This window comes from Stegastes partitus, unplaced genomic scaffold (assembly GCF_000690725.1).
Source record: "Stegastes partitus isolate 25-593 unplaced genomic scaffold, Stegastes_partitus-1.0.2 Scaffold169, whole genome shotgun sequence".
Taxonomy (NCBI): Eukaryota; Metazoa; Chordata; class Actinopteri; family Pomacentridae; genus Stegastes; species Stegastes partitus.
In genome coordinates this window covers 9,284-37,267 of record NW_007577900.1, presented here as the reverse complement: position 1 = coordinate 37,267, position 27,984 = coordinate 9,284, and the positions used below count along the sequence as shown (strand labels likewise).

Below are 27,984 nucleotides of genomic sequence, written 5' to 3'. Positions count from 1 at the left end.
GCGCTTCCTCTTCCCGTGCTGGTGCCCGCCACAGAGCGATAGAAAATGGCGAGTCTGTGCAGGAGGCAGCAATGCACAATCGACAGGCGCGGCTTTCGGCAGGAACTTGACTCGTGGCGACACAAACTCATTCACTGTGTAGGTAAGGATAATGCCAATTACACACTGTACAATTTTGCGAGCTGAAATTCGCTTCTGTGTGACCTTTATCGGCGTAAATACCCATCTATTACCGCACTCACTCGGGGCATCTCCGAGCGACTTTTTTGTCCTCAACTGTTTCCTTCTCACGACAGCCAACCCGAGCAGTTAGTTATATGTTGTAGTTTGTGGCCGTGTTGCACCACTTATTGGGTCTCCTCGCTATTTTTTTTAACCGTTCTTGAGCCTCAACTGGGGACTTTAATGTGTCTGCTGGCGTAACGTTAGTTTGTTTAAAGGGCACCGTGCTTGTTTTAAAGGGAGTGTCACTGGGCGACGCGTCGGCCGAAAGCAGCCCGTTTGCTGAATGCGCGCTCCCGCGTGATACTGTATTTTGGATGGGGGAGGGCGACATATAGCTGAGAGGTGATGTTTTCACTTAACATTTAGCTCACTTGCTTGTCTCAAATTACCACCCGTGGACGCGCGTTGCTGCATTGAGGAAGTGGCAGAGACCCCACTGCTGGGCGAGTTACCTTTTTTTCGACGATACACCACTAAAACTTCTCTGACGTATGTGGCTAAAAAAAACAACATTTGTTGACTCAAAGCTTGTTGCTCTACGTGTACGAGCGTGGGAGTTGATGCTAATCTGTATTTTTCTTACAGTGTGTGGCTAACGTGGTAAACACAATACCTCCTTAACATGCTATCATTTGGCTAAAAGCACAAAAGTACTAGCATGACTGCAACAACAACTCAATTAAAGAGAATTTAAGTCAGTTTATGTATGTCTCACGTTTTTCCTCGTAGGTCTGTGCTGAAGTAAATGTGCTATCTAGAATTAATATTCTTCAGCTGAACATACCATTTAGTATAAACAATGTAGTGTTACTCCTAATGGATGGCAAGGAGACATAATTTGCCATTTGGTCCTGGTTTGTATGATGTTGTCGCAGTTGCCACCTTTATTCTTCTAAAATCAAACATGAGAATAGGCTTTTAACAATGCACTACTTAAGAAGCATAATGAGGCCTGTGAATAGTGCTGTGCAAATACACCCAAAATGAAAAACTGATCATTTAACCTTCTTCACAAGTAGCAGATGATTAAGACGCATAAGTATTAAATGTGTTGGTTGTTTATATAGACCTCCACAGGCGATATGAAGGTCCTGTGATACGTTTTTCTTTCACCATCTAATTATCGTGTTCTGCACACAATAATAGATGGCTTTAGTAGTTTAACGCAGTTTGACAGAGAGGTTTGAAGAAGAGGGAGGGGTCATTTTTAAATCCATGTCTTCCCAGCCTTCTCCGTGTGACTCAGTAACATAGCAACAGCCAGTATGGACATTTTGCACCATCACAGTCAGACTGATCACGCAAAGAAGGAGCAGAGAGTTGCTTAGTGAACTCAATGTTTATTCTAAAATTAGCTTGTATTGGTTTAGTCATAATTCAAATTAGAGGTTCTTTTCACCTTTATCTGTTAGATTGGGACATATCGTATTATTTAAGTATTATTACATGGATTGTTTCCTGTATTGCCTTAAAAAGGCACAGCACACTCCATTAAGTCATTGTTTTCATATAACAGCGCTGTCTGCAAATGACTGGATAGAAAGGAACTTGTCACGAGGACCAAAATCACACACATAAATTTGTTGGTCCAAGGGTCTGGTTGATATTTTATGCAATATAATTTAAATTTTAATGCCTAGACATGAATATATGCAGTGTTTTTCCTTGTGACTTTTGGCAGAATGTTAAACAGATTTTAAAACAGCATTTAAATTGTGGGGCACAGACTATTTTAAAACCCAGAACACTACTTCTCATGCTGCTGATCTCAAAATGTCACATTGCATCAGTTTCACATTAAGTAGCTACTGTGTATAGATTGTATTGAGATGTACAATGTATATGAAAGACACGCACTATGTGTGTGCACAAAAAGTAAAGTCTGAAGTTTTCCTGACATTTAGGATATTTGTGGTGTGACATGGTTAAAGTTTAAAGCTCTTGCTGCATTTGGAGTGTGTTAGTCTGATTTTATTGTTTTAAATAACAAGTGCAGAAAAAACATCACATATGTGCCAGCTAACGCGGTTAGTCAGTCGTATATGGCTATCAATTACAGACTAGTTTACCCAAATTTATGTCAAGAGTTACTTATGATGTTTTAGGCACCATATTTTAATGGACTTTACATTCTTTCTCACATTAGTAGGACTGTAACTACTGACTACACTGATGATTGTTGGCACTTGGCATCAGCTGTTTAACATAGTTTCCTGACTAAACAAACTTCTTCCAGCTAAAAAGGCTACAATGCAAGGTGGGATGGGTGCTTGTCATTGAAAAGAAAATGGAGAGAGAATAATAGCTTTCTGACCGGTCACTAGCTGTAGACCCAGGATTGTCCCGTTAGTCAGTTCCCCCTTTATGATTGACAAATGTCCTTGTGTTTGGGCTATAATTGTAAGGCTGCAGAGTACATGACAACAGCATCAGTCTGCTGGCTGTAGAATGGCATATTCTGTCCACGACAACAAGGACATACTTCTGTTTGGCTTTTTGGTGGAGAAGGCTGCACGCCACCACCACCCTACTGAAATGGACATTTTGTCTTTGTGTATTTAATGTGAGCAGTAAAACTGCAGGGCAGAGACAAGCGCAATTGTCCCATAGAACAGCGGCAACAATTGTCTGTATGTTTGACCATACATGTGTTTATGGCTCTTTAGCCCCCAGATGCAAACTGTGTGGCTGAAAATGTCTTGTGTCTGGATTTTGGAAAATTTGGACTGGAACAGCACCAGCTAACATTCGAAAATGCCTGGAATTTAAGTTATTTGTATTTGTGTTTGACATGTGGGTGAGTATTTGCTCAAACATATAACAAGAAAATATTGACATCAGGCAGATTGTCTTGTTTATACTTCAACTTTTGCATGGCCCATTTCTGCTCCAGCATACCCCCTCTGTTGGGCTTTTGGCCTACATTTTCCTAATTTGCGAAAAGAGCTGGCTGATTTCTGTTGGCATTTTACAAGACAAGACCAATGGCTTTAATGACTGTCTTTGAATGTGTGTGTCTGTGCGTTCGCTTGAGCATTTGTGTGTGCATGCACTCTCTTTTTCCATATTTGTCTAAAATCATGGTGGTCTCATATTTGTTATTCAAAGTTATGCTTTGTGCAGCATTACACCATTTGACTGTCAGTTTGCATCATATCACATTAAGTATTCATGGAAGGTTTTTTCTTATACTGTAGATGTTTCTCAACGCTGCCACCTCATTGCTTGCTCTATAGGCATGATCCAACAACTCTATATTGCTCGTAATGAACAAGATTTGGAGTAGCCAATCAGACTTCAAGCAATGCTTTGCTCATGTCCATGTAATGTCTATGCTCATCTGGTGACCTACTGTAGGTGCTGTCTGTGGATAGCATATTAGTCAACAGTAATGTTTTTGTAGATAGCCTGACATTAGGCTTGGACTCTGTGTTGTATGACATATGTGGCAGCTCAACTAATTTGTGCAACTTTGCCATCTCTGCACTCATCCTTTAGCCCTCAGGCCCATCTTACATCTTCAAAGAGCATTGCTCAGGGAGATCAGTGACCCTCATCATACAAAATTATGCTCTCATGAGCATCACAATCTCAACATATAATTTGAAAACATAATGCAGTCTTAAAAGAGTAAAAAAATGTATTGATGATCTTTTTCTCTTGCCTGAGAGTTGTGGCTATAATTGCCAGCTTTGACGACTTTTATTTTGACTACAGTTCCCAGGAAAGCTACTGTTCTCTAAGCTTGTGGTCACTCCTTCAGAGATAGTCCATGTACAGTAGTTGAGTGGGGGATGGGTTTAGTGGGGGTTGATGCAGCACTGAACACTGTTAGCACTAGAGCGGCAGAGGGAAAGGGTGGGTCATCCATTGGAAAGAGCAATGGTTTCCCATGTTGTATGTTACCATTTTGTTAGGTTCCAAACGTGTTTTATTGTGATATGTAAGCTCATGGAATGAGTTATTCAGAAATGGGTAAACAGACATAGTTGGAACTCTTACCCAAGTTCCTCTTCCTTGTAATAATAATAATAATAATAATAATAATAAGGTGTTCTATACTCATCGTCTTCCTGCTGCCTACAAGGGATACAGGCTTTATTTGTTTTAGTAAAGGTAATATACTTGTCATAAACTGGAAAACATGGACAATTTGTGGTTGTTTAGGCCAAATTTTTGACCTGTGGTGTAGTGTTTTGCCGTGAGCATGGCACTCTAAATATGTTTGCACTGCTATTTTGGCACTTTGGTTGGTATCTTTCAAATAAAAAAATGGCGTTGAGGCTTGTGTACTGTAGTATCGTGTATTTGATGAAGTTGAACAGTTGACATATTCGTAACCCAAGACCGCTCAACAACCCTATAGCATTATTAGATTATCTGGATACATTCTTCTGTGTGAATGTTGAACAACAACATCGATGTTGTCATGGAAGGCAAGATTTCACTGAAAATATAATGTGAGAAGAAACTACTTCTGGAATGTCATTCTTTATATCTTCCTGCTATCACTTGGCATTGGATTATCTAACAGCTCAGTGATTTTACATAGTATCGACAGTCATGGTGCTCAAAGCACTGCCACAGAAAAAGTCATGTTTATTAATTTAAAATTGGTATTTATGAATATTTTCTGAATCACATAATTGTGTCAGTTTCAATTTTATCCTAATCAAACACATTGGAACCAACATGTATGGTGTCATGTTCTTGCAGTGCACCGGACAAAATTACAAAGTGGTTGCTTATTGATTTTGTGCATAGGCTCAAAAAAGAAAACTAACCCTTTGGCTACACTACCGATCAACATAGTGCTAGAAATAAGCAGTAAAGAGGGTTTTATCACGCATTATGTTTAATTCACAGTGATGTACAGCATAGGTTAAGGTTAGGATTTAGGAAGCTGATCCCAGATCTGTGGGATTTCTCTTTCTAAGTGCTGGTGGGAAGGACAAGGGTGTCACACACTCCAAATCTTTCAGTCTCTGATTGGCTAGAGATGTAGGTCAGAAGAAGGCTAAGGCAGATTGGACAGGGTTGTTGCTCACTATGAGCATACATAAGCTCCATGAAAGACCTAGAAAGTTTCATGGTTGAGGTTTGTGGTTCATATTTAATTGAAGTTATTTGCCAAGTTATGAAAGAGTTCCTTGTGGTTTCACAAAAGTCAAATGTAAACCTTATTTTAGGCTGAAATGTAAGTGCAAGTATGTCAGTAAATCTCACTTGCCCAAGAGGAATTTCTCTCCTGTCAGCAGGTGTCCCATATGGAAGACCTTGATTGAAAGCTATTCGCTGGCAGATATGCCCCTGAGAAGGTTTCTCAGGGGCATATCTGTATTATCGCAGTCCTCTTTGCTACTTTACGTACATAGTATGTTATCTGTAGAATAATTACTTCGTAAAATTCTGGCCGAAGTGTATTTTTTCATTATTCAAAATACACTTCAAAAATGTCTTCATAATGGTCCTTAGTCATATTAGTGTTGTGGTAACAACGCTGGATGGTACATATTTTTTTCATACTGCCCTTAAACAATATGGTTGTAAGTTATGTTTTGAATTTATCGTCCGCTTCAGCAATGCTAGATAAATTTAGCCATCTTCCTTTATTTTGTAATAATTCCCTATTTCATGATCAAAAGGGCCACATGTATTTTGAATAATTGTATTTAGTTAAAGAAAATCTCCAGAACAAAATTTGTTTTATTTTTCAGGTCAGTATACCTCTGTTAGACTTAATCTGTGCCTTCACTCAGCTCTACATTGCCGCAAGGCAAGCTGCAGTATGTGCTTGAAGTAAAGAGGAAACCAAGCCAACAAGGGTTTTAAATAGCATTATTAGCTTTCCTTGATCGTTATTCTCCTCAGATACATGTACATGACTGACATGACTGACAAGCTTTACTCTATAGCTGGAAATACAGTAAAAAAGCAGGAAGGTGTGGATTTTACAATAGATGAATATTGCTACCCCCATTGAATTTCCCTTCTGGGATAAATAAAATATTTTTCGTTTCATTCATTAACAATATATCTTTATCATCAATGTCTTTTTATTAGTCCTTGTTAAGTTTTAATATTAATGGGTAGGTGTTATGCAATACTCTTTTTTTTTTTTTTTTTCTCCATCATGTACCTGTGCTTATTATTGTATCTGGAGGCTATCTGATCACCATATAGCAAACCAGATATGTGTAACAGCAGCCGCCGCTCAATGATGGCCTAATTCCCTTGTCAGTGTCATTAATTGGTGAATGTTCCTTCAGACAGGAAATACACCTTTAAAGCTGAACATTGGTATTATTTCTACACAATGTTAATTGTAACAAAGTGCAGTGCACACAATGCAGTAGCTTGTTGGTGTTTTAAAAAAATAAAAAATAAACATTATTTATTGGGCATTTTAACTTTGGCCATTATTCAGTTTTTTATATGCTCATTTATTTTTTAGAGCTTACATTACAATTCTACACGCTATCAATATTTTATCGTTAGCACATGTACACAGCTTGCTCTTCTTAAGTTACGTTGCTGGTTCCAAAATGGTTGGGTTTTAAAGAGGCTTGCGTGTAAAGGTTCTTTTCATCAGCCACTATAACACACTGTCCTCTGCCAGTAGGAAAGTGTAATATTGCCTCAAAGTCATGGTTTACAGTATGACACATTTTTAAATGCCCTAAACTGAATTCCTGAAGAGTAGTTTGATGTCATGGCGCTGCTCTGTCAAACGAAAGTGGATGACCTACTTTTCTACCCGTGCCTCTGAAATATTTCAGAAATAGGATTGGATAGCTTCAGCTGAAGTCCTGTGCACTAACCCAGAAACAGACTCACGCTGCAGCTATAGGCAAGGCTGTGCTTCACCACTTCGCCCCCCTCCCTCTCTTTATGTTTGGCTGCTGAAAAGTGGGTGGGAATTTGTAGGGAAGCAGAGTGAGGCATTTTAACAGATGACAGCTTTTATTGAATTCACTGTGAGTTTTGGAAGAGAGTGGATGGTAAGGGTTGATAATTTTCTCACTACTTTCTCTGCTCATCTGTGAAGATGCAGTGTAGCATTTGTTATGATTTGTAGTTAGATGACCAATTCAAATAATTTGGCTAATTTCACTTGTCATATTTTTTGTATAGGCCTAATAAATGTAATTTTCAATGCTTCTGTAGATATGGGCTTCATGCAGGTTTTTAGGAACCGTCTATCTAATGTTTATATGCTTTAATGTGATGGTGTGAGTCGTTACTTTTGGCCTTTCAGTGGCTGACACATTTAGAAAAGTGCACTCTCATTTAAAATCCAGTTCAGTAGACAGATGTTCTCTTTGACCTCTTTAGTGCTTGATTTAACGCATGTAGTTGTTTTGGATTGGTTATTCTGACCCTGCGGCAGTAAGCACACATTGCATATTGTGTTAATGCACTGTTAAGTGAAGTCTTATGCAGCATAACGCACCATATCTTTCAAACAGCTGAGACTGTAGGATACCACCATCACATTAGTTATGCATAAAATATTTCCTCAACCTGCGTATGGGATGTAGAATATTTGGCAATTGCAGCTAGTTTTCCTCCACTGTAAACTGTTATTTAATGAACTGTGAGAATCAGGTTCTGTTTGAATTCCTGATCTCCAACATTGTATAGGATACTTTGACACCAGTACCTTGCAATCTTGATACTGGCTGTTTTTTCTTTTTCATGTTGCAACATACAGTCACTCCCAACTCTGTAGGTGCTTTAGTTGCTTGGCAACAGGAGGATGGAGTGCATGTATTTACTGTTGAAGTAAAAACCTGGGGTGAAAGCTTATAATGTGTGTTTTAACAGAAGCAAAGGGTTGCTTACAGCGGTTGTCAAGTTGAAATGGAAAAGCAAAGACAAATCTGGGTATATGGCTAAGACATCATTACAGGAAATCTCAGTGATGTACAGTAGACGAGTCCCAAACTAATTTTTTTTTCTTGAATACACCAAATTAATTTGGGCCCTCGGGCAAAAAAGGTTGCCTTTAAACAGTGATTCATTTTGAATCTCTGTGTTGCTGCTTTTGGCTTCAGCTCCAAGCCCTAATGAGAAGTAAATATGAACAAATCTGAGTTCAGAAGGTATATGTTGAGCTTGTCACTGAATGATCATTACTAAAAACTGCATATTTATTAGATTTTATGTCCTTTTTCTCAGGTTTTGAGAGTATTCTCGAAGGTCTCTTTGGCGAAGAGCTGGTAGAAGACCTCAAATTATTTAAAGGTGAGTATCTTAGACCATTTAATTTATCACAATAGTGGCCATGATCATACCAGTGTACACATGACATGAATGAATGTGTTGTGGTTTCAGTGTAATCTGTTATCTGCTTATTATGACAATGCTGCTCCATTGTACCATCTGGTACCCCTGCACATTCAGTCAAGACAAGACAGCCTCACTAACTGCAGAAGAGAAGATGGCTTGTGCTGCTACAGAGTTGGTGTTTTGGATGGCGTGGGGCCAGTGTACAAGTCTACTGTGCTCTCAAGACTTTATATTCTTTCTTTTTTTCTTTCAATGATGTAAACGTAGCTGTCGGTGAGACAACAGTAAGCATTATTGGTGTTTTCATGAAATTTTAAGTGAGTCTAAGTAGACAATAGCAACAATAGCAGTTCCTTTTGTAAATTCTGTTGAAATGTATTAATGCATTCTTGATTTGGCCAGTCTCACTAAAACAATTCAAATCTCTTTCATTATGGCCCACTCCTTCATTTCATTCATAGATTTCTCTCGAGAGCCTTGTTATTGAGTTGGGAACTGAAAAAAAATTCAAATTGAATATGAGACACTGTCGGTTTCAAAAGAGACATTATTTATGATTGCATTCTACTTGTGTCTAGACAGTATGGTCACTGTGTTGGTGATAATACAGAGACAGTTTTAAAACAAAATGTACTGTGTGAAGGTCAGTCAGACATTAAAAGAACACATTCTTAAATATTTCTGTACTATATTTATTATTAGTAATGCTGTCATTTTGTCAAGTCTGTTTAAAGTATACATAAACTTAGTTCTGCAATAAAAACGGTTGAAGTTACAAAGTTAAATACTGATTGCTTAGTAGTTCAGAAAAAAATCAAGGACAAACATTTTGTCACACAACTGATTTTCTTTGTCTCTCATTTGTTTTGTGTCGACAGACTTTGAACCTATAGCAGTGTCTGATTGGTCATTCGATGAAAACTGTCTGTTCTGCTGTTTGAGAAGAGACAAAGTAAAAGTAAGTAGATTTTTTCCCCTCTGTTCCTTTGTGTCATTCATATTTTGACCATTAGTTTTCATTCAGTTGTAGGTGGAAAAACTTGAAGCTGTCTTGCTAAATTGTGTTGTTTTGTAGCTTTTATGCTTTTTAAACTGTCGCTTTAGCTAAAGAGCATAGGATGTGTGATAAAATCCAGACTCTTTATAGATTTGGATTTAGCAGACAATAAAATAAATGTTAGAAGTGCATTAAAGATTCCTGTGCTCTCATGGTTTCTAAGTAGAATAAGTCATTGTTTGATCAAATCACTCATCTAACAATAAAAAAATGTGTTTTTAAGTATGTATGTGTCCTGTTAAAGTTTAAAGGTCACTGATTTAACACTTTTCAATTTGATAGGAACACTTGATTGGATTAAACAAGGAGGGACTTGAAGATACACCCAAACCCCTCTTGTTAAAAGACCAGATCACGATCAGCAGATTAGAGAAACAAGCCGAGGAATTTCTCAATGCAGTCCTCTGCAGAAAAGGTGAGTTTTACTGCCTCAGTGATGAGGTGGGTGTCAGTATTTTGCTATGTTATGACACTAATGAGCTTTGTATAAGAAAACCTGTCTGCAGACAAGTTGGTGTAATCGAACGCTTAGTATGATTTTACATTTTGGAATGCTTATGTTTTGCACATTAGCTTCAATTGCTACAACTACAGCTCTTACAGCACCAATAAAACCACAAAGGACCAAGATTTTACTCTGAAAAATATTCTCAGAATGTAGTTGGTGTGTTTGGTGGCATGTTGACTAATCACTTATGGCTCAGTAAAGGAATGCAGACTGAACATATTTGACCTCCATATGTTTCTCCTTTCAGATGTGCCAAATTTCTCAGACCCACACATTCCAGTAGTGGCTCGAGAGATTCTTCAGAGAATGATCAGACAGTTTGCTGCCGAATATACCTCAAAAACCAGCCCCCCTCAGGACAGTCGCTCAGATTCCCAGCCTCACTCTGACCAAAGCCTGCCAGCCCCACCCTTGCTCTCAGGGGCTCCTCCTCCACCTACCAGCCCCGCTGCCACTCTGGCTGGGCCAGCACACAACCAGAACCCCGTCCTAAGCAAACTCCTCATGGCTGACCAGGATGCTCCTCTTGACCTCACAATCAAGAAGCCCCTGGCTGAGCCCAGTGAACAAGGTAGTGTGAAAATCATCTGTAGCAGAGTTACTGAACAAGTGCACTGGTTATAGGCCAGGCTGAACTAACATTGAATGTGAATGGAGTTTTTCCTGCCTTTTTTTTTTTAGATGGAGTCCTTGATTTGTCGCTCAAAAAGAATCGCTACAGCAGCAGCCTGCCTGTCCATAGTCCCAGCCTTTCTCCAGCCACAACCATGCTGAAGGGGTAAGAACCATTTATTTCTGTTTAGTCTCCAGTCCTTAAGCAGTAATGTTTTTTTCATGTTTTTTTATGTTGTAGTTTACAACCACCAAAATGAATTTCAAAAGATTTGGTGTACAGGGTGTTTGTACTAGCATCAGCTGAGGCCTGAAATTTGAGTCCTGAAATTGGAGATCAATGACAACAAACAGGGTTGTGCTATCATTTTTTTTTCTGATGCAGAGAAACATTGAAAATGCAACCAAGGGAAACCTCTCCCAAGTGCTTCCACTACTTGAATCTGCTTATAGAAGTCCCACTCATCTTAGGGAATGCAGTTTCTAAAATGCTGCCCTTCAAAGTGAATAACTTATTAGTTTTAAGCTATTCCAGCTGCCTGCTCCTTGTTTTTGGTCTGACAGGTCACTGGTAATATCAGCTAGGGACTAAATAGGCAGCATCTTGTTAGTTTATGAAATATTGTGGCTTCAAATTATTCCATTATCATGGCCTTGTTCTTGGTTCCTGTTCATTAATTTCGGGCCAGAAATTGGCTGTCCTGATGGTGATGATGATTTACTACAGGACTTGCTAATATTTTTGCACCTATTTGCAAGGTGAGTAATCCATAATGCCCACCTTTTGTCAGAACAATTACCCATAGACTACTGTAGCAGATTCCCGGTTAGATAATACCACTTGAAACTGCTTTTTGAGGATTAACAACCCTGCACAAACTTTTTGCAGTTGAGGAAACTGCTACATTACAAGTAAAGTTAGAATGGATTGCATTTAGTTGTTTTTAATACCAATTTGTAAGCATTGCCTGGACACCTATTATTATGCTTATAATAATATAATGCGTGTGGTCACTGATACCAAATATTAGAAAATACAAAAGCCCTTTTTTTAGGATTGTATTCCTGTATTGATTTTCTTCACCGTAGTAAAATTGTCAATTTATTTATTTTTTAAAATAAATCAAAGACTTAGGACAATACCTGTATTTAAATAGGATTTTTTTTGTTGTTGTTTTTGTAGTTGGGTAATGTTAAATTTTCTTTGAAAGCAAAGACTCCTGATACTTTTCTACTCATCTGGATTTAAACATATTTCTAATTACTTTTTTATTTTTTTTAATAACTAAGCACCAGTGGCTTTACATTCTCACTTGCTACTGCTTGAAGTACTTGAAGAATTGATAGGATCTAGTCTTAGCAGAGTAGACCTGCCTCTGCTTTTTGTCTACACTGTCCTCAGCATGCTAAAAGTTGCCGTTGTCTATATAAAAACTCTCTACATTTAAGATATATGGAGCAATGAGGTAGTCAAAACCCGTACTAAGCTCATAAGGCCCTAAGGGGAAGAGACAAGACATTTTTTAAATGTGAAGCTATTGATGCAGGCATATTAGTTGACATGAGAAAATTATTCCCCCATGCAGTGGAGATGACTCATAATTTAGGGGAAAAGTGTTATGCCTTTGAACTAAATCATTTTTAAAAATGTGATTTTGATCAAACTACTAGTTGCCAATGAACTGTGCATTTTTTTGGTGACTCAAGTTGGTCAGTTAGGTTTTGGGTTTGATAGTTTGACACACACAACAACCCTCTGCTGGCTTACTCTTTTATTGCTGCGCTTGTTCAGTGGTAACGTCACACACAAAATGCCAAAAGCCTTATTTGCATTAGTCATTTTGTATGGCATAGTTATTGTGCCCTGCTTAACATTCACATGCAAAGTTCCCTTACTGCAATGACAAATCACCCCTCCTCCTGGCTGTGCTTTTTGAGCCTCAGGAATACTAAGACTTTGTATTCCAATAAGTGCCTTTTCTTTGCTTTTACTTTCATTGTTTCTATGCCCTTTCTTTTTTGTTTCTTTTTTTCTTATGTCAATGCAAAATTTGTAAACAATTATCAAAGCAAGCTAATAAAAAATTGTCAAACTTGAGCCTTTTTTGTTCTTAAAAGTCACACGCACATTCACACAGTCAGTTGTTCATAAAGATAGTGATGTTACCAAAGCAAGGTCATATAATAAAGGAGTGGCCAACATCCTCCCCTCCCCAACCCATCCTCCTTTAGAAAAGAGAAAAGGGCACTGTGCAAGCTCTGCTCACACCCAATTTCCTTCCATCCAATCAGGCGATCCTTGAGAGCGGACGGACAAGTCGGGCTGTTTATGAGGAGCCTACAGGATGGGAGGAGGAGGGAGAATTTCGGCCACTCCACCTGTTATAAGCCTTCCTCGCCTCTTGCATACTCGCTCCACATCAAAGAGGAGGCCGATCTGGAGAGCGACCCAGAGTCACCTCCCAGCCATAACCGCAACTCCAGCCCCAGTGACCTTTTCAGAGATGCGCCTGCTTCCTGGAATTCGAAAACTCATATTGGGGCCCTACTCAAACTCAAAACCAGCAATGAAGCTAGTGAGCACCTTAAAGACATACCCAGGTTGTTGGAAGCTGCCGGACTTTTGACAAAGTCACTTGCCTACGAGAAAGGAAGCCTCCAGGAGGCCTGCAGGGATTCCAGCTTTTCCCTTTCTCATTCATCATCTTTTGACCTCAAGATTCCCCAGGTGCGAGTTTTGGCCACAGGAACCGAACCAGCTTGGGATTCCATTTCTACCGAATATTCAGGCTCACTTTGTGAGAACGGTCTGAGAAAGAAGCTTTCTTCCATTCTGCCCAAACAGTTCCAGAAAAAGAGCGGAGGATTTAATAGCTCAGGTTTGGAGAAGGAATATTGGCCTTTCTCTGCTGACCGCCAAGCCTTGGGGGCAAACTATCCTATGGATTCAGAGTCTGACCTAGCTAACAAGCAACCAAGGAAGAAACGGGGGCGGTATCGACAGTACAACACGGAGCTACTGGAAGAGGCTATTGTGGTGGTGATGGGTGGGAAAATGAGTGTATCTAAAGCCCAATCAGTCTATGGCATTCCACACAGCACCCTGGAATACAAAGTTAAAGAGCGTCTGGGGACCTTGAAACATCCCCCTAAAAAGAAAATGAAGCTGATAAGCCAGGTGGAGGAACAGGGTGTTTCAAAGTCCCCCAAAACAGAAGAAATCCAAAACTCCCAGCACATTGTCTCTGAGAAAAAAGAGAGTGCTGATGAGAGTGGGACTGATTTCCAGGATGAAAACCTTTCATCAAATGAGTAATACATCCATTACATACTAACAATTATGTACTTTTTAACCATTGCATTTGCCAGACAGTGGTAATAGCGGACTTGGTTGTCCATAAATCCCTAATAGTTAAGTTATGTAATTTTAACTCCCCGCTTTAGTCATTAGTAAATTAATATGTATGTGTATGGGCATCTATCTTAAACACTCAGATGTCTTCATGCAATACATATTGTGCCTAGAAGGCATGCTTGCTGTTTAAGAATTTTTTCTATACTCAAATTTTAAACTAATTTCACTTTGTTTGATTAGGTTGCGCTTTAAAAATAATAATTTGATGCTCTATACGTGTATCTTTTACGCACAGAGCCAAATGCTTGCCCAAGGATGTGGCGCCCCTCAGTGTCTCCTCGCAGTACTGGTCATACGCTCAGGGTGAACCTACAGTTGAATATCTGAGTGTGCAGGCCCTGCAAGGAAGCATATTTAATATCTATCCATGCATCATGTTTATGGAGGACCATACAAGCCACTGTCATTGTTTTGCAAATGCACTTGTGTGACTCCACAGGACATTTAACAGTATGTCCACACACTAAAATATTTATTATGTCAAAACACTATTGTATAACAAAAATATTTATTTATTATTCTAGTCTGTTGGAATGGCATAGTCTGTCGCCCTGAATTTCACTCTCCTGTTCAGTCTCAGTTATCTTCACGAGCATGACAGTTTTTTCCCACCTACGTTTTTTTTTTTTTTTTTGGTATGTTTTTCTCTGCTGTATGATTGGTAATAGTTTTTGTTCATTGCCTTCACTGCACTCAGGATAAGTTCAGATTGGGCTGCAGTACTTGTCAGTCAAAGAAAATATCTCTATCAAATAATGCATTACTGTATACATATAAATATACCTCAGCTACAGATATGCTCAGCTAAATCATTGCCTCATATAAGTCACCTCTAACGGGGAAAGATAGCATCTATACCCAAATAAGCCTTTTGAGGTAACATTTCAGGATGTCTTACTGACAAGTGTGCGTGTCCTACTCTCAGATGTCTTCACAACCTACCTTAAGTGGTTGTCGGTAGCATTTCAGTGCTCATGTAAGCCTTCAGAGCATTTCAGTTCTATGTGATTTAGGATTTAGGGCTCATATTTTTCTGATTTCATATACTATCTCTGGGATGCGACACAAAAGTAGAACTTTTACTTATTTTTTTCTCGTCATCAAAATACAAAAACATTGTACTTCTATACATATGTAGAATACACACACATACGTACATGCCTGCTGCATGTGATGAAGAATTGTCTCTTTTGGTCATCCTCTGTTTTTTTTGTTTGTTTGGTTTTTTTTGAGGATAATACTTTGTTGTAGCTTGTTAACATTCGTTAGCTAGCTGAATTAGCTAACCTGGTTACAATCATGCCTCAATACACACACACACACCGCCTATTTCTCAAGGCAAAAATTCAGTGAAAATTGTTTTGTTTCATTGGCTTGAATTATTGAATGTAAAGTATTACGTCAGGCTGTTTTGCATTGAAGAGTCTAGTTATATTTGATTGACCATTAATGGGTTTGATTTGCGGGTGCAGTTAGAGACAAGGCCAGACTTACATGTATTTTTGTCACTTTGTAATACTGCATGGATAATGATTTAAAGTTGATTGCTGACCTCTAAAACTGGTTTTTAGTTGGGAAGGGAAAAAGAAACAAACCATAAACATTCTCATCTTGAAACCATTTTGAGATATACACCAAAGCTCAGGCTGATGCCATTTCTTAAAAATGTATACTAATTTTGGGTCTTGGTCCTTCAGATTGAATACAGAAGGCATGTTCCCATTTTCATTGAATTTTTGCCTGATTTTTGACTCAGCCTAGTCCATTGTTGCTCTAACGGGACACCTCATTGTGCATTATCACTTTTACCTCAGGTCTCTTCAGAATATGGGCTCATGCCCCATTATTCTTTTATCAGGTTGACACAAAGCTCTAGCAAATCTTGGTAATGATGTTTTTGCAAATCTTGCAGCCTTTCAAATGTAGTGTTGCTTAAACATGGATGTTTTGATTGAGGAAATTTTTAACTCCAAGCAGTTAACTCAGATATTAGCAATTAAAAAGTACATGAAATTGTCTGGATTGTAAACATGTTAAAGTGAGAATTGGTTCAGCAGCAACATACAGTTCAGGGACTTGCACACTTGTGTATTAGTAACACTGTAACAATAAGACAACCGCATGTTCGATGGGAAACTTACTGACCAACCTGTTGGGCTTCTGTTATTCTCTGTTTGTATACTGCCACCTCTTGCTCTAAATGCAGGGACTTTTTAGTTAGTTAGGTTTTTTTTAAATATATAGTTTTCATTTTCTCTCAATATAAACGTAAAAAGTGTGATTGTTTGTAACTGATCAACCACTCTAAATGGCTTATAATTTATTCACAAAATATTAGAATAGCTTGAAGCTGTTGCTTCATTGAATATTACATGAAATCGTGTCACGGATTCACTGTCATTAATTATATTGTTCTTGCATTGACAATCATCCAGCATTACTCAAGTCACACTTTATTTTCTAATGTATCTTTAAATAATATATAGACAAAGAAGCGCTTTGGGTGTATTGAAGGGTGAATCATGTCTTTGTGTCCTCACCTTCTATTGTAGCAAATCTGATGGTTGACTACCTCATCTGGAAAACCCATATCACAGTCTACTGTTCTCATAGCTGTTTTATGTAGCAATTTCTCATGCACACAACACACAGTTTACTGTAAGATTTTTTGAGTGAAGGAGAGTAACTTACAAAAAGAATGGTCATAAATCAAGTGTAAGACAGCAGAAAATATCAAAGTTCAACCATATGTAAATATTGCAGTGTATCCTATGTATTTAATTGCACCCTGCTCTATTTAATGTTTTTCTCATTTCTGTTGTTTCCTCTTTGGGATGGGGATGGAGCGGTTTGTTGTTTTGTTGTGACACATGTTTTTTTGATGGTGTCCTGCTTCGGAGGAACTGTTTTGTTCCTACAGTTGGGAAAGAATTTCCCCTTTGTTAGATACCTTCTTAAACTGATAATATATTTGGAGTTATTTTGTTAATGCAGTATTTATTAATCAATATTGATAATTAATAGTTTTATTATCACTTAAGTAACCATGAATGTAAACAGCTTTAATACAGTACAACATCAAGAGTTTATAATGCATAAAAGGTATATTTAGATGTCTTATATGATAGATGTGAGAAGGAAAGATTTAAGACTGTCCTACCTTATTCTGACACAAGTTGGTTATCCTTTGCTTGGTAAATATAATATATGAGGACCAAAGTCTTTTTTTTTTTTTGCAACTGCATATGATATGGCTCTTAAAAGAGCTACAGAGTACCCCTGTCCATGAAAATACGTTCAGTCTTTGTATATATGGTTTAACACAGTATATAAATGATGACACTGGGTGTATTTTGCATGATTGGACTAAATCATGTGCATCATTGGGGAGTGGGTTGTAAAGTTTCTCTTTGAGGATGTTTTATTGAAAACAAATACTGGAGTGTTGGTGTGTTAGCTGTTCAGTCATCGATGTATTAAGTATATTTACTGTGACACAGAAATATTACTAAACCAGTTCAAAATCTGGTTAATGATTCACTAAATATGTAAGATAAAATGCCCTCGTATTGTAGTTCGTAATTGCCAGATTATTTATGTCCCAGATGTATAGTATAAGACTATTGTGGATGAGTTAATGCATCCGCATTTGTGTGCTTGTGAAATATAGTGAAACTCAGTTGTAATTTGGTTTGCTTGTGCTTGTTAGCTTGGGTATTTACTTTCACTGGAAGAAAAAGGCATGTATTTTGTGTCAGTTCCTTACTGCAATGCTAAGTGAAACAGAGAGCAAAACTCTCAGGGATGAAACACTTACCACTACTTATTCAGGTACTCCACTTTACTCCTTAGACCTTGCAAGCAGGGATATGTTAATTAGCTTAGCAAAAAACTTGGTCAGGTTCTAGTTCCAGCAAATGTTATTTTTTTAATCTCTAAAACTTATTTTTAAATCTCTAAAAGTAACAGTTGAGATATTTTGGCATGCTGTACAAATCACTTTGCGTTCAGAGCCAAAAAAAACAAACAAAAACAACCCTTAGTACATCTTTTCACTGTCATATTCATTTTATACTGTTACATAATGAATGTCAATATAACCTCAGTGCAGGTATAATGTTGACCAATGGGGTATTTAATTCACAACTTTCTTTCCAGGTTAGTGCCTCAAGCAGCATAGATTAAATAGGAAAAAAACAAAAAACTGTTTAGTGAAACACCCCAAAACTGCACCTCTGCATGTTAACAAAAGTCATTGTAGTCTTCTCACTTGCTGCTGATGCTTTACAGCTTTTAGGCCTCCCACTTTTTTGAGACTATTGTAATAAAAAAATAAAAAGCTGAAATCTGTATTTTAAATATTTTAAAATCTAAATGCTTATATTGTTTTGGCCATTCCTCTATTGGAATATACTGACACTAAAACCACCTGAAACTTTTACAGTTTCAAGTTTCACACGTAAGTTACCAACTTGATCCATGAAATTTCACTTTGCCTCCTTTTTATATTGCTGGAAGCCAAAACAGATTGGAGGCTCTATAATAATATTAACACTAGTTAATCCACTATTGTTGCTGTAGCTCAAACGTAAAAAAGGCAACATTACAGATTTCAGCATTACAACATAAAAACATTAATAGAATGACATTTGGCAATGTATTTGCATTTATATTAAAGGTTATATAGGTATTGTATTACTTTGTAGTTCTCCTCTTTTTAAACACACTGGTCAACAGACCATCAATTTTATTTCTGACTGTTTATCTTGCAGTTGCCAGCACCTCTTGTGCTGCGGTATATGCTGTGTGAAAAGCAATTTATCTTTTCAATATTTAACTTAGCCTTGTGACATGTCACCTCAGGAATGAATTCATTTATGGTTTCATTTTTTAAAATCTCTTTTTAAAAGACTACAGTGCAGCTTGGGAAGGACTTGAAGATAAACATTTCATACTTACTGAATTTTTGGGGGGGCATAATGTGATATATGTCCTCCAAAGTCATTAGAGAATTTAGTCATAGACCTGCCACACTGATGCATATTCAGCCAAAAAAAATACTGAAAAAATAAATATGCCCCAACTATTCGTACAGCTAACTGTATGAAACTTGTATTGGCACAACGAAAACCTCATGCGTATTAATAATGATGATTTTGTATATCTTTAGTGATGCTTGATTTTTCTTTTACTGGATAGTTTGTCTTAAGTTGTTGAGCACTTGTATCTAAATGTCACCCTTTGCACTAGTCATTAAGAAACTCAACATGAGAACTTGACAAAACTGATGTACTCAATACTTGCCCCTAATGTATTTGCTATTTCAAGTGATTAATGTGTTTGACTTGTTTTAATCGAAGTGAGTACCATTACTAAATGTCTTGTGCATGTATAATTTTTTCTTGGTGTATACTGTAAAAAAGAAAAAAAGCACCTGTGCAACAAAGAAAAATGTAGTAGCTGTAATAATGTAATTGGTCAAGTTCACTGGATGAATGATTCACTTTTAAAAATCACTTATTCTTCTAATAAATATGCAACTATAAACATTGTCATAAATGTGTTATATTGATTATTTTGCACAAACATTTAGATCCACATTTTTAGTTAGGCACTGAGAGTCAGCTGGCATTTTTTTCTCCAGATCACATATCAGTATGAATCAATATTGCTTCCTGTTGATGTGCACTGACATATATTTTGTTCTTCTTTTCTCTTTAGTGAGTCTCCAGACCTCCGTGTTGCAAAGGCAAAAGACCTGCAGTCCACATCTACATTGGAACAGTTCATGGCCAAACTATGCCCGCACCATCAGAGACAGATAGTAGATGCCATAGGTTTTCTACAGACGGAGGTCAAAGCACTTGGATCCTCCCATACACAGAAAGCCTCTAACTCTACCTCTGTCCTTCAGGAAACTACCCCTGAGAAATCACGGCCTGAGCTAAAATTTCCCCGTGAATCCACTCCTAAGTCAGAAGTCCAGGATATGGCCCACTCGATCCCAAGCAGCTGTACAGTGAGAAATGTTCCAGAGAATGCCGTGTCGCTCAAAACATCTGTAACTGCTGGCCCTGCTCTGGATCTTCGCAGTCCTGGGTCAGCGAGTAGCCTGGCTTTGGCCTCTCTCACTGCTAATTCGGTGGATGCAGATAACAACCGTCACGGTGATCACGCACCTCTTAAGATGAAAATCATGACCAGCAACGCTGCTGCTGGTAAGAAGTTGTCATGTGTGCTTTCTTCTCACACTGACACTTTGGAGGACAGACAGGGTAACTCAAATTCATCCAGCAGGACAGAGACTCATAGTGCTCGACTCAGCTCCTCTGTAAAAAGACACAATCAGGCTAGTCACACACATCACAGGCAGAGAGAGACTCTCGGGCATGCCAAAGATACACCAGCAAATCTGTTTCCAGTCCACATGACCATTCCTTCGGACTCTGCGCGGACTGCCAGGAAGACCATCAAGGCATCCTTTGATCCCCGGACCAGAGATTCTGCTTGTAGGTCATTGGTTGACCCTGACTTTGGCCACTGTGACATTGTTTTTATTGACAAACCAATTACGGAGTGTTTTAAAGAACAACAGCGCAGCATGCTCCCACGACGCAATGCCAGAAAAAGCACCAGAGGACACATGTATTCAGACGATATCTGGGAGTTAAAAACTGTTCGTACATTGGCTGGGAGGGGCAACTGTCCTAATCCAATGCCAGAGCTGATGACACTGGTCACCCCAAAACAAATACTTTCAAGGCCTGAAGGTGTACCACCTGTGGATATGCCTTTTGCTGGACCTTGCAGGGAGACAATGAATCAACAAATGCCCGCAGAGGAGTCAGATGGGAGTGTGATCCCAGGAACAGGAGACATAGTAGAGATAGCAGCGAGTAAAGCAGATGTTGTAGTTGAAACTAGTCAGACAGATCAGTGTCAGAACAAGGGGCAATCTGCTCCTTCATCTCCATTAAAGTGCCCACCAGAAAACAGAGATAGTGTTGTGAACACAGACGTAGAACAAGATGAAATTGCAGATTCAGGGATGACAATGGAAAGTGAAGAAGTTGTCGCTCAAACTCCATTTGAAACCGTAAAAGATAGTGAGCCAGAGTCTCAAGAAAGTACCCAGCAAATAGTCACTGAAACAATTGTGGAGCCATTGGAGAATATTAGCATAGACGAAGCTGAACCCCAGCTTTCAACAGATAAACCGCACAGCAATGAACCTGTTCTCCGGCAGAGTCGCACCCCATCACCAGTGAACCAAGTTGATGAAGAGATAAAGGAAGATAAAAGGGATGAAAAGCAAGATGAGCAACCTCAGGAACTCCAACCGGAAGCACAGATACACTATGACAACTTTGAAATGACAGAAGAGGAAAATACGACAAGTTCAGCAGAGGAGCAAAAGGGGAAAGAGACAGAAATTAAAATATCTGGAGTAGTCGACAGTGTTACGTCTTTGGAGACAGAAGCTGATAATGATAAGGATGACGATGTGTCCTCGAAGACACTTGAAACACTTGTGGAATTACCAGCTTGTCGAAGGAAAAAAGGTACCAAAATTCCACCTTCAAAGTGGCCGAGTAAAACAGAAACCACGATAGTGGGCTACGTTAATGGTAGACCCATATCGGCTTCTGACAGAAGTCTGCGTCGTAGAGCAAGTAACCCCACATCACCTAGTAAAAGTCCTGCAAAATCTAGTCAGAATGTACCAAACAATAGTTTTATTGATTCAACTATTGATTCAACCAGTGAAAACAAAAAATTGGAAGAACCTCCACCTGAAACACGCACACCTGTAAAATCAGTTGACACTAGTCCTGTGCCAGAACCATCTTCTGACACCTCATCAAGCCCAAACTCTAAACTTCCCTCCAGGACTAAACAAACTCAGAAACAAAAGAGAGTTCAGAAAGATCAAGATAATTTGTCTCTGAACTCTGATCAGCCTAGTGACCCTCAAAGCACTGAACCCAAACGGCAGCTTCGATCAACCAGACAGAAGCCACCTGAAACTCCAGTGTCAATGCCCACTTCAAATGCTGTCACTGACATTTCATCTCCAAAACCTACAACTACCCTTGATCTTCCATCTACAGAGCAGCTACCCTCCCTCCCTTCTCCTCATCCACTTCCTGTTACTACGTCCCCTCTAGTCGAGCCATCCGAACCCACAGCCTCTGAGCAGTCCCAACAGAACATAATCCCAGAAACTATGGACTTTAACAGTGAAAATACTCAGCCAGTAGAGAGTGAAGAAACGCAAAAAAGTGAAGAAGAAAAAAGATTGCAGGCCAAACAAAAACTAAGATCAGCCAAGGCTGTAGCAGATGATTGTAAAAGTGAAAAGCAGCAACTTGACAGCGAGGTATCGAGTTTATTAGAAAGTCAAAGTCCTGAAAAGACTGAAATGCAAACACAGATTATGCCATTGAGAAGTAAACGGGTTCTCCGGAAGGAGGCTGAAGCAAGTGATGTGGCTTTGATGCAGAAGCCGAACGCAGCATCTTTAGAGGACAGATCTGCAAGTGGAGATGATGGAAGTTCTTCCATGTCAGACAGACCCACCAGAATGCCTTTAAGGAGTGAAAGCAGTAAGACTGAACCAGTAGACAACAAGAAATTAGCTTTGAGGTCACAAAGATTGGCAGCACCTTCAACCAGTGCTCTTCCTGCAAGACAAAGTGATGTAGCTTCTAATGTCCGAATTATGCCAGAAAGGATAACTAAAGCTCAGGTGAGGCCCCCGGCAGTGTTATCATCTGTGCCCCACAGCTCACAAGTCCCTCTCATTACAACCAGACATGACCCCCCAAAACAAACGGCTAGCAAATTCCTTGAGACTCTGGCTGGAGAAGAAAGCCAACACCTGATTACAAATCTGAATGTTAAGTATGATAAAATGCAAAAAGGCTGGGTGCAAATGGACAAAGAAGGCCAGCCAGCCACAAAATACAAAAACAAAGCAGACAGACAGGCAGCTATATGGAAAAGTAAACGCAGGGCACGTAAACCAAAGTCGTCAGAGCACCAGAAATACTCACCAGTTCAAATGCTTTTTATGAAAGGTTTTAATCTCACCAGTATCTGCCGCTGGTTCCTTGAATCAACAGAAACAAAGTCCCTTGTCATTGTCAAGAAGGTAAATACTCGTCTTCCGTCAGAAACTCAGCTGTGCTTCCACAGCTCATCGAGTGCATCAGGGACCTCTCAGGGGGTGTTTCCAAGCCTACAGGCAGAGCGCTTAAAGAAACATTTAAAAAAGTTTGCCATCGCCTCTCCTGTAAAGAGCAACCCCAAGAGTCAGAAGCTAATCGCTAAAGCACTGGAGCAAGAGTCAAATGCAGTCAAAGGGAAAGAGAGAGAACTTCTCTGTACCACTCAGACTTTGACTAAGTCGTACTCCTCTGCCAAAGCCTCTGCACAGATAGGTGAATCCCAGAAATCCTCTGGAAAATCAAAGAATCCAGCTAGTGCAAGGATCTTGAGGAAATATTCTAATATTCGAGGAAAGATGCAAGTCCAGCAAACCACAGTCAGACTGAAAAAGGCCTCAAAAATCTTAAAAACCAACAAAATGAAAAGACTGAAAACAACAAAGTCTGCCGCTAAGTCTAATCTGAGGCCTTCTCTGAAGGCACAGAAATCAGCCTTACCTGTCAGTAAACAAATCAAAGAGTCTGCAGCAAAAATGGAAAGAAGGAAAATATTGGCTGGGAAAAAGTCTGCAAAGCAAAATGTTCAAGCGAGGGCAGTCAAGGCTCAGAGCAGTAGCAAGGCTTCAAGAGATGCAACAAAAAAAGAACTGCCAAAGAGATGTTCTCAACGACTAGGATCTCCGAAAACATCTGAGCCTCACCCTGTCGACACGTCTAGAAGTAACAATAAAAAACACATGGAAGCAGAAAAGCCAGAGGTGGAAAAACCTGCAGCGAATAAAGTGACTTCTGCAAAAATGCAAACTAAGGAATCATCGCAAAGTACAGGTGCTGAAATCAAAGGTACCGAGAATGCTGTTGAAACCTCACAGCAGAGCGCGAATGTCAAGGTTCCAACCTCACCTGACCAGGTACTAACAAGATCTCAGCGAAAAATGGAGGCAGCAGTCCCTTCGAGTAGGACCCCCAGTCAAGCTCCTAAGAGGGCCACAAAGTCCATGACAGCACAGAATGCATCTCCAAAGTCAGCCAAGAAAGCTGATGAACCTACACTGACCAGAAGCGGGGCTTTAAAGTCCCCTGCAAAGAGAAGTCAGGCATCCTCTTTGCCACGCAGTGCTAGAAAATTGGCAACCAAGAGAGCTCAGGAGCTTTTAGAGACCCCAGCAAAGCGTACCAGGACATCACTCTCGAAATAACACGGACCTGCAAGAGAGAGACAGATAGATTTTTCTTTTTTTTTTTTTTCATTTTCTCATATCTGGAATTTACTCAGAAGGACCAAATGTATCTATTTTGTACACTCACATAACTCATCAGAGAATACCTTTTTCAGTAGGCAAATATACGAAGGAACAGATTTTGAAATTCATTTATGCTTTCGTTAAAGCTTCAGTGTGACAACGCAAATGTGATGGTTTATTAGCTCGGCATTTGTTCTGTGTTCAGGGACTACAGACAAGTCCTTCATGATGTCTAGCAGTTGTAGTTGCTGTTTGGCTTTATGTTTCAGCACTCTACGACACGGCTGGAGATAACAATAGCCTATCAAACCTCATTTTAGAAGTCGGGATGACAAACATGAGATACAGTTATCAAGGTGACATTCAGTTCATTTACCATCCTTTTGTTTCCTTTTTTTTTTTGGGCCATTTTGTATATAATTCTTGTTTTAGATGATAGCATGCACTGCGTTTACTGTTCAGAGAGCTTAATATGAGAAGGGAGCTTTGAATACAATTTTTACGGACAGTAAGTCGACATTTTGTATCTCCAGCCTGTCTTCCAATCACAACATTGTGAATATGTGACTGTTGTGACCAGGTGCCTTATTTATGAAACGTAATGTAATAGAATGTGTCGCTAAATGTGAAAACTCCTGTCCTCTAGTTAGAACAGCTTTCAATTCCAGGAGAGGCAGTCAACATTCATTTGCTTCACGGAGTGCGTGCAAACTCTTTCCGTTCACACAGTCTGTGCCTCGTGCGTCATCTGCAAATTCTTATGTTGACTGAGGCATTCAGAATTTCTGACTTACTCCAAGCTGACAGGTTTATTTTTATGCCCATTTTCCCAGAGCATTAACATAAAATTGTTCTTATTATAGTCGTATTAGATGTTGAAGTCTGAATTGTTAAAACAGACATACGTGCTCTGTATGTGTCTTGAAAAAAAATGTTTGTATTGTTTTTTTTGTTTTTTTTTTGTGTTGTTTGGGGTCAGGTTTCATCCCTGTGTACCTCTGCAGTCAGTTCTGACCATTGCACCCTTTGTTATCTGCTCAAAATGGTGACTTTGAGTATTTTACCTGCTTCTGCATGTTACATCTAGTTAATGTGGGGACAGTTTCAGTAACTCTTCCAGTTCAGCCGCAAAACCCAGCATTATATTTATACCCCTGATCTTTAACAATACCAAACCTCTCCAAAATTGTGTTTGCACATTTAGTGCTGTTCTAGAAAAACCTGAGATGACTCTGGTTGTTTGCCAACAATAATGCCTCAGAGCAAAGGCCTGAAAATGATGTATATTTGATTGGGAAATATAAAATGAAGTTCACGGCCTTTTACCCATTATTGGTTCGTTAAAGCGTGATAATTCCTTCCCGTATTAATTCACAAGCTGGATATGATTTTTTGGGGTAGTCTAGTCAGACCTCTGAGTTGTGTATACAGTGAATTGGGGTTTTACTCTGTTTTTTTTTTTTGTTTTTGTTTTTTGTCACTGACTGTCAGGCAGAAGTTCTCATAATGTGAAGTTTGTTGACTTCCACAGTAGTAACGTGCGTTAGTGTATTGTCAAAGGAAAAATACCATTTTAGCACAGTGTTATTTTTTTTAATTATGGTCATTTACCTTAACGGGGTAAACCATCTGTACATGCAAACCAGGTCCACCGTGTTTTTATTGTTATTTAAGAACTCCATTTAGGCTATTGAATATAGCAAATCTAAAACAGCCCACCAAATACCAGACTTGAACATGTTTATTCTTTACAGTTGCTATTTAAATATTTTGATTTTGTATATTAGAAAGAAATACCTGCTTTATTTGTGGTAATCCCGAGAATGATACATCTTTATGTTAAGAAGTTTGTATTTTTGCTGGAGTTGATATAAAGATGTTTGAATTTTATGTTTGGTTTCTTGACTTTTTTTTAAAATCCCACTGTTTTAATGTTCTTTAAGCAGACACAGTTGAAATTGGAGATGGATCCATATCCTAAAAAGGGTTCTTACAGGGGCATGCACTTTTGTCCTGTGCATTTGTTTCTACATAATTAAAAGAGGAAAGCTTAAGACAGAAGCTCAAACAATGATTTCTCACCTGCCAATCACTGCGTAAAGCGGCGCTATTTTGTTTAATTTTCCACCATCTGATAAGAACCTAATTTGCTGCATAATGACCCTTTTATGAGCTGCCACGCAAATATTTGCCTCCCTTTATGAGAGCCGGGCAGTTGTGCCACTGGTTTTCCTGAAGGACTGTTCCTTCGTGGCAAATCTGCCAGCCTTGTGAAATGCCTTCATGTAGCCAATGATGCCATTTCTCATGACAGGGACCTGCCATGACCTGCCATCTGGCTTCACGGGCCAGAGTCCTGATCGCCGCAGGAAGCTCCCACTGTGGGACAGATTGGTAAACAGTTGGCCTCTGTCTCCTCGGTCCCTGCAGAAAACAGGGTGAATGAACAACCTCTCATTGAAACCAGTGTGATGTGATGATTCATTCACCTTATTTGTGACATTGCAAACGTTCTCTTTCCAACTGAAGCTGGAGAGACAACAGAGGATTAAAGCTCATTCACTTAAATTTAATAAAGGTGTTATACCGAACTGGGCCAAAATCACGAGAGCATCTTGACTGACCCTCACCAGGGGTTTCTCTGCATCACAGACGGTGCAGGAGTCCACGGTGAGGACCTCAGCAGCAGCATCTCTTGGAAAAAAATACACTGAGCTGTTAAACTACGAAGTGAGGAGTGTTTTCCACTTGAAGCAATGACTGTTCAATGACCCAGTGAAAGTGTCTGTCTACATTATGGTTAACCGCCCCTCTTCTGTTAAAGGGCAGCAACACAGCGGCTTCCCTGGGCTGTTTGGCAGCTTAGATCCCAGGGTGAGTACAAGTATTTCACTCTGTTTATATTGTACAGTTCAGGCAACCCTTTACTAATTACATGCTTTGTTTTTTTTGGAATGAACCGGAGTAAATACAACCACTGCAGCAAACACCCTGTTAAAAAAATTAGCTTTTTATGTCATCCATCAAGTACACCTGCTTATCCTTTAAATAGGTGGACTGGCGTGTGTCCCAGCTGACATTGGCTGACATGCAGGGTACATCCTGGAAAAGCCAACAGTCATTCACAGGGCTGGCACATGGAGACAAACAATCATTTTTCTATTTCATGAGTTTAAAAAATAATAGGAAAAATCAGATCTGTGGCATGTGCACCTTACAAAGTCAACACTTAACCACCCCACCTTTAGTAAATAATCTGTAGTTTTCCCAGGCAAGAGCTCAGATTTTTGGATAAACTGTAAATAATACTTTGCTTCTCTATTCAGCAACCCTCCAAGCTTCCATTTTTCTAGCTAAAGCAGGGATTTTCAAAGTCTGGCCGTCTGTCTTCTCTTGGATAGAGCGAGCTGCAGCTTTTCTTTTCCAATCCTTATGCTTTGGGATGCGAACAAGAGCGATCT

General features: G+C 39.2%; 1 protein-coding gene across 2 annotated transcripts; it reads left to right on the top strand.

The window, feature by feature from the left end:
- Nucleotides 1–31: 31 nt before the first annotated feature.
- On the top strand, nt 32–26,413 carry LOC103355820 (ligand-dependent corepressor-like). Of its 2 annotated transcripts, none has more exons than XM_008279737.1 (7): nt 32–142; nt 8,407–8,472; nt 9,396–9,475; nt 9,857–9,989; nt 10,330–10,653; nt 10,764–10,860; nt 19,831–26,413. In XM_008279737.1, exons 1-7 carry the CDS (start codon nt 46–48, stop codon nt 24,476–24,478), a joined length of 5,445 nt encoding a protein of 1,814 aa, XP_008277959.1. In that variant the 5' UTR covers nt 32–45; the 3' UTR covers nt 24,479–26,413. The 2 variants fall into 2 exon arrangements, with proteins under 2 accessions (XP_008277959.1, XP_008277960.1); XM_008279738.1 differs by lacking the exon at nt 19,831–26,413 and adding an exon at nt 12,987–19,664.
- The last annotated feature ends 1,571 nt before the right edge of the window (nt 26,414–27,984 follow it).

What these genes read in the sequence shown, in the direction of transcription:
- LOC103355820 (XM_008279737.1), top strand. Translation starts at nt 46, where the DNA reads ATGGCGAGTCTGTGCAGGAGGCAGCAATGCACAATCGACAGGCGCGGC. An exon ending in CAAACTCATTCACTGTGTAG is followed by an intron (nt 143 to 8,406) that starts GTAAGGATAATG and finishes CCTTTTTCTCAG; the next exon opens with GTTTTGAGAGTATTCTCGAA. An exon ending in GCCACAACCATGCTGAAGGG is followed by an intron (nt 10,861 to 19,830) that starts GTAAGAACCATT and finishes TTTTCTCTTTAG; the next exon opens with TGAGTCTCCAGACCTCCGTG.